The sequence below is a fragment of the Entamoeba invadens genome (assembly GCF_000330505.1).
Source record: "Entamoeba invadens IP1 unplaced genomic scaffold scaff_1105074726711, whole genome shotgun sequence".
Classification (NCBI taxonomy): domain Eukaryota; phylum Evosea; order Mastigamoebida; family Endamoebidae; genus Entamoeba; species Entamoeba invadens.
In genome coordinates, this window is record NW_004443648.1 from 1,237,497 (window position 1) to 1,245,065 (window position 7,569).

The 7,569-nt window shown below is 27.8% G+C and overlaps 2 protein-coding genes across 2 annotated transcripts; one reads left to right on the plus strand and one right to left on the minus strand.

The window, feature by feature from the left end:
• Window positions 1–3,170: 3,170 nt before the first annotated feature.
• On the minus strand, window positions 3,171–4,361 carry EIN_062440 (hypothetical protein; the record flags this gene model as incomplete). The annotated part of the gene is made up of 1 exon (XM_004260292.1): window positions 3,171–4,361. One exon carries the CDS (start codon window positions 4,359–4,361, stop codon window positions 3,171–3,173), a length of 1,191 nt encoding a protein of 396 aa, XP_004260340.1.
• A 459-nt stretch (window positions 4,362–4,820) lies between these two features.
• Window positions 4,821–6,344, plus strand: EIN_062450 (hypothetical protein; the record flags this gene model as incomplete). The annotated part of the gene is made up of 1 exon (XM_004260293.1): window positions 4,821–6,344. One exon carries the CDS (start codon window positions 4,821–4,823, stop codon window positions 6,342–6,344), a length of 1,524 nt encoding a protein of 507 aa, XP_004260341.1.
• Between the last annotated feature and the right edge of the window lie 1,225 nt (window positions 6,345–7,569).

Here is a 7,569-nt window from a genome sequence, read left to right on the forward strand (position 1 = left end):
TGTTGGAAAATGGGAAGACGGCAATGACGCTGATTTTTGGAGGGAATTTTGGATATAAAAAATCAGTGAATAACACATTTGAATGTAAAATAATTATTTCAATTGTTTTTAAATTTGGGAAATTAGAAAAGTCGATTGACTCTGTTTTCAAAATATTTTCGTCGAAAACTATTTTTTCAACACTTTTACTATTTTGTGGAATATCAAAATTTTCAAGGTAGAGTGTTGTCTCATTGTATTTTTGAAGGAAGTTTTTCTGAATCGAAACTAATTTAGAAAAGTTCTCTGGTTTTAAAGAAAAGACTGATTCGTTGTATTTCAATAATGATATGTTCGTGAGACGAAATATGAGAGAAACATCATGCATAGAAAGTGTAGAAATGATGAATTTGGGAAGAGTTAAAGTCTCTATATTTGGCAAAAAAGATGTTATTGAATAGCATTGTGAGGTGTTAATGAATCAGAAGACACCCATGGATTGGTTTTCATTGACAAACAACACATTAAACTTGTTTTTGAAATTTTGTAGAAATTGGACAAATCAGAGAGTGGAAGGTATAACAACACATTCATTAAATAAACGTGTTCTAAATGGGACATTTTTATTATGTTTTCTTAGTTTAAGTTTATTTTTAAATATATCAAATATTTTATTCGTTAAATTTTGGTTTAACAACAAATAATACAATAACACCTAAAACTTTAGTATGGTTTAAAATGTCTGCAATTGTAGACAGTCTATTATAATAAAAATAATCGGGAAAAAACAACATAACAACTGACATTTTTTAAATAATTTACGAATTTATGTTTTATTATTTTTTTGTGTAAAAAAAACACAACACATAAATCAGAGACCAAATAATTGTCAGAAGCAGGGTCGGCCAAACGATCATGTTATTGAAAAAAAACTTAAAAAACATTAAAATGGTAAATAACATTATCATTTTTGAAAAACAAAATGAAAATGACAAAACACAATTATTTATACCAAAAGATAAAATGAAGAAAAATAAAACGATAATTTATATTAGACATTAAATTGTTTTCAAATTACTTTAGAATACAACAATATACATATATATTTGTGTTGATTTAATTGTACACTAAACCTTTCAATTGTAAATTATACAAGCAAATAAAACTTATTTAAAGTTGCTTTGATAATAGTTTTTTATTGGGTGATTATTATTATTTTGACTGATTTATATCCTATATTGAATGATCATTTTTATCAAGAAACCCAACTAAAGTTAAGTTTTACTGGTTTGAAAGTAATATGGTTCACTCCATTCGAAAAATAATACATTGTTTGTTTTGTATTATTGCTAAAGATAATAATATTTTTATTTGATTGTTTAATTAGTACTATAATTTAAAAAGGACATAAATGAACTATTCAAAACCTTTGTTAAACTGACAAATATACATATATATACATCAACAATTAATAATAATATGTATGTTGAAAAAGTATATTAATTGTTCAAATAAAAATTTTAAGTTGAAATCACTAAAATTATTTATAATAAATTTTATTGGTTGTAAGTATCTTTTGTGTATATTACAATTATAATGAGTGAGTATTGTTATTTAATTTTAAAAACTTTGCATTTTATCATTTCATATGCTTTTTACTGTTCAATTTTTGTTCTTTAAAACTGGATTATAACACATTGTAATGATAATTAAAACAATATAAAAATTTTGTTTAAATCGTTAACTATAATTTTACCAATTTTTAAAAAACATTTTAACAATAAAAAACTTTTTGATTTTTTTGTTAACAACATGCTAAAACTAAAATATATATTGACACGTATTAGAGATTGCCACGAAGTTGTTTAAAAACTGGATCTTGGCCGACCCTGGAAGGGTGTATTTCCAATTGATTACCTAGAAAATAACGGGTTTTGAAAAAAGTGAAAAAAGATACACCAAAAAATGGTATGAAACTTAAATCTATTTTTATAACAGTTTTTATCTAAAGTTTTAAAACTATTTATTTTACTTCTTACAATTATTTGGTCTCCGCCTATTTTTTATCCAACTATAATGTCGAACAACAATAATTTCTTTTTTAATTAATTATTTTTAAAGTCAGAACCATTAACCATAATTAAATACCATTTAGGCGTTATTGTTATTAAAAAAAACCCTTCAAAATGAAGTTTTTGAACAAAACATAATTGAAAACAAACGAATATTTAAACACTGAACACCAAATACTAAATTTATGTTGCTTATGAAAACTGTATTCACAAACAAAAAACAAATAAAATACATGGAAAGTATACAATGTAGTACATATTGTATACTCCAATGTATATATATTTAGTTTCAAAACGTCCACTTGTTTTCCAATATAGTCATTCGATGATAAAAATATCATGTTTAAAAGAAACAAGTAATGGCATAAAGAATCGTGTTTGTCGAAAAACCTTCAAAATTGTCCAAATTATTCAGAATTTGTTTTTAGTGAGCATTTGAATAATTTTTCAATTGTGGTTTGCAAAAAGTGCTTGGAGAACATTTGTAAAACCAAACTAGTATTTAAGTTGTTCGAATTATTATTTGTCTACAATTGTATACATTTAGAGTAAATCCGAGCTTTAAATTGAAAATGAAAATTTAGAATTAAAACATTTTTTTTTGAAAACGTTTTTTTTCCTAGAATCTTGAGTGTTAATAAACCAAGTTTTAAATGCAAAACTTAATTATCAAAATATATATTTTTGATTTGTAAACCATAAAAAAATTAACACAAAACATTAATGAAGACAGTTTCATTCGTGATAATTGACATTTTGCAATAATGTTGAAAGTTCCATGTTTTCAAAAATCAAATTTTTACTTGCAAACTTCATTACATTGCAAATACACAAATTTTTTACATATACGTTTTCTAACGTTATTTTACCAACACTTTTGGTTGTTATTTGGGTGTATTTTCCTTGTGCGATTTTAACTCTTTGAATATTCCCCAGTTTGATCGACACTTCACTGTTTCCATTTTTTTGTCCATTAAAGTCAAATGACTCCAAATCAATACTTTCCAAGTCAAAATTTCCATTTGAACTTGCAATCATCAAATTGTTATTTATAAATAAAAACTTGTTGAATACACATTTACATACGCATTTGTTGTTTTTATGATAATTATCATACTTTCATTTGGTATGTTTCACGACACATTTTTTATTTACATCAAAATTGAAAATAAATGTGTTTTGAAACATTCTTTCATTGTGTATGAAGTTGACCCGACTTTCAATTCTTTGACATTCAAAATTAACCAACTTTTTATCATTTACAACAAGTTCCTTACCTGCATAACCAACAATTTTGATATTTTCAGCTTCACTTTCATCCATTATAAAGTCCGCCTTGCTATATAAAATGTTGATTTCTCTCGCTTGTTTTGGAGCAACAATTTCACAATTGTCAACAAATTCAACCCACATTCTTTTTATATACTTTGACTTTTTAAAATTGAACGCCATCTTTTCATCTTCCATTTGATCATAAAAGTAGTCGTTTTGAGAATTAAAACTAATAACATCGACTTTGTCGGTCAAACACTTCTGAATCATTTCTTCGATATACAGTTCATGTCCTCCCATGTCTTTGTGCACCAAAAGTCCACAATCTTTAAATGAATCGAATGGTGAAAATTTCATCTTACAAATCAAAGATGCTTTGCACAAAAAGTTGGTAAAAACAACGACGTTTTCGGGCAGTTCTGTAAACACCTTAAAGTCTGGTGTTTCTCCAAAATCAGTAATTCCTTCAAGTACAAAAGTGTATTCGGTGTTTTTGTGATTTTCAAATTCAAAATTGATTAGTTGCATGATGTTACAAATTGAGTCGAACAATACAAAATTTTTAAGTGATTGATGTTCCATAATAGTGAAAATACTGTTATGAAATTCTGGCATATTGTCCATATTCCTCACAATAACAAGAGATGTCAAGTTAATAAATTGAAATATGTTATTTCCCAGACACTCAATCTCTTCTGAATATAATCTAACTTTCTTAAGTTTTTGAGAAAACCACTGTGGGTATATTCTTGGGTTGTTTTCATCAAAGTTAATTTGATTAATTTCAATGTTTGAAACTTTTTGAAGAGTAATGCCAGTGAGGGTTTGTGGAAACTCGACAAGAATTAGTGTTTCTATTTGTGGGAAAATTTTGATTATCTGATCAATTGGGTGTTTTGACATTAATTTGTATGAATTTGTGGACATCGTCTGGACTAGTTTTAAGCATTTTTTGTTAACACAAACGAATACAATAATGTCACTTAATGTCTCAAAATATAAAACAACTGTTTTTAGTAAAACAGAGTCAAGTTCCATTATTGACAAAATGTTGTTATATTTCGAGTTCTTAACAATTAAAAATCAATGTTAAAATTTCGGGTCTATCACAAGTACGTTTCACTTTAAAAACTTACAAATTAAGCCGAAAACATCAAAATTTGTTATCTTTTTCGTATTTTTTAAATCTTAAACATTTTCCAAAGAAAAAATCGCTTTTTCACTTGATTTGGAAATTGAAATGTCTTTGTATCGTAAAATTGAAATAAAAACTGTACATATTTTTGCAACCAAGATAATAAATAAAATATTTGTTTGTCCAAATATTATTCTAGTCAAAAAAAATTCGACAAATAAAACAACATTTTAATAACATTTATTTCAGATTGAATAAAAATGTGAAATGAATATTATTTATCAATTATAGTATTCATTCAAATTTTAATTTTTTAATTTTTTAAATATTTTAACTACACAAATTAAAACTTAAAAACACAAATGTCGGATGAAAATAAAGATCTTATTGCCACTCCTATAATACATTCTGTTCCAGATGAAAGCAACATCGTTTTATCACCAATTGAATTATCACCTCGTCAAGGGTCTCAAGAAAAAGATGTCGATGAAAATACATTAATTTCGGTCGACAAAAATTCCGACAACCCTGATAAAAAATTGTGCCCACAATCTAACGAAACAACAAAATTTCGCCAAAACCACATTTTCTCAACTGTTTCTTTACTGAGAGCGATATGTGGCGTAGTAGCAGTGTTTTACAATTTGACTTTGTTATTTTCAACTCCTGATTATAAGTACTTTCCATATGGATTTTTAGCAGCCGATTTCTTCTTTCTCCTCTCTGGGTTTCTTGCAGCACATTCGAATCGCGATTGCCGAGACATTTTTATTATAGAGAAGATACAGTGGTTGTGCAGATTACCTTTTCAGTTTTTATTTGCGACCCTATACTGGGCGTACAAGAAACTTATTTTATGCCAATGGAGTAAGAAGAACATTGAAAGTATTGGCGAACAAATTAAAGAAGATAAAAGACCTGTTTTCAATCCATTCACATATTTGATTCGAAGGATATTCAGAATACTTCCAATACAAGTCTTCGCAACGTTTTTCTGCGGTACGTGGTACATCTTGTTAAACCCCAAAGCAAATTATGAGGCTTTCCAGTTTTTGTTGTTTATAGGAAGTCTGTCAATTCCAAGTAAAAAAGACAAATTGATGTTTCCGTTGAACCCAATTGCTTCCAATTTACTATACGGACATTTAGGCAACTTTATATATGCGTTTGCACTCAGACACCTCCACATCATTTTCATCATGTTAATCGATGTGTATTGCGGTTCAACTATTATAGCATTCACACAGAACAAATTCATCTTTTCGGAGTGCGCAAATTTGAGTAAAAATTACACATTGAATTGGGGAATGGCAAATGACAAATGTAATATGAACGTTGGTATTTTGCGAGTGACGTTTGGGTTTGTTCAGGGAATAGTTGTCGAATTTTTCGTACGAAATTTGGTTGATCTGTGGGAACAAAAAATAGGGAAGTTTCCACGTGTATGGGGTTATGTGTGTTCGTTCATTGGTGTATGTGTGTCTGTCTCGGGTCTTCTTATGATATTTATGCACGTCCCTGTTAAAATGGTTTCCTCTTTAAGTGGCCAATTCCAGGCGTTTGCGTTGATAGTAATCTTCCCCGTCGTTTTGGCGCTTGCGGCACTTTGCGAAATTCCTACAAACTTTTTGAGAAGAGGAATGAAGGAAATAGGAGATGTCACGTTTGCAGTGTGTATGTTACACTCTTTTTACGTCACACAACTTGCGAATTACATCAAAAACAACAAACGTGTTGATGTCAGAGTCTTCAAGTGGAACTTCTTTGCGACGTGCGCAGAAGCACTTTTTGTTGGAATTGCAGCGGCAAAGATTTTAGAATTACCGTTGCGATATTTTTTGAACGAAACATATCTTGAAGAAAGAAGAGAAAAAAAAGTCGACTAAATCACCAAAATTGAAATTGAGTTATTACATAACTATTAGAATTTTTGTGTTTGTGATAATACACTAAAAGTGGATTAATTTTATGCATCACACATGTTTATTGTTCAATATTATTCCATTGATGAATTGTTTTTTGAATTAGTTGAATTTATTTATTGATAGTTAAGTAATTGTAAATCAACAACTATACATCATAAAATAAATAAATGAAGAAAAGGTTGATTAAACGAGTTTAAGAATGGACTCTCCGATAATATTACACTCCTCAAGAGTGCTTTCGGAATCTAATTGCTCGCCATTGAAGTCGAGAGTTATTTTACTTGGGTCCATATCAAGCTGTTCTTGAAGCTTTTCTTTCACTGTTTCAATGGTATCATCAGGACGCACCGTCAAAATTATCGACTTTCCAGTGAATAGTTTGACGTATATTTTCATGTAATTTTTCTGAGTTCTTTTTCTGTTTGTTTGCTTTTTAAAATGAAAATGACAAGTAAAATTAAAAAAATAAACAACTTTTTAATTGTATTTTAGAGTAAAATTTCAGTCTTTTTATAAAAATACTAAATATTTCCAGTGTTTTTAACATTGGATAAATTATAATAATACAACTATAATAAAAATGTGATAACAAGTCCTTCTGGTCTATTATCTTCAAAAATTGTTGTTCTCTCTTTTTCGGGTCGAGTCATAAGAAACCAGTGTTTCATGTTAATGATTCCAAAAAATTTCCATTCTCGATTAACTGATACATCATTTTCAGTAAGGTCAGTATCATTGTAGCCTTTTTCTTGATATGTACAACAATTATAATTGAACGTAAAAACGTTCTCATTATAAGTTTCAATTGTCCATTCGTCTGATGTTTCAAGATAAATTGGTCTAATGACATTGTTTATTTCTCCCCAACCAACGATGGTTGTTGCAAATAACAATAAGATTATCAATTTCATTTTACAAATATCAAGTTTTAAAATATGATTAAATACTCTTTGATTGTATAAATCTCATTCTTCCAATTGTTAATTGTAATACGAAAACAATTTTACAATATTTGAAATTGAGTAAATAACAACCACATAGGCAAAGCAAACAACAGGTTTGTTTTTTAAGAAGTTTTATTTATATAAAAAATAATGTTATAATTTATATATTTTTCGAATTTATTGGTTTAAAAAACTATTACAACATTTAAAATATTTGTATCAATAACTCCTAAATTGTTTGT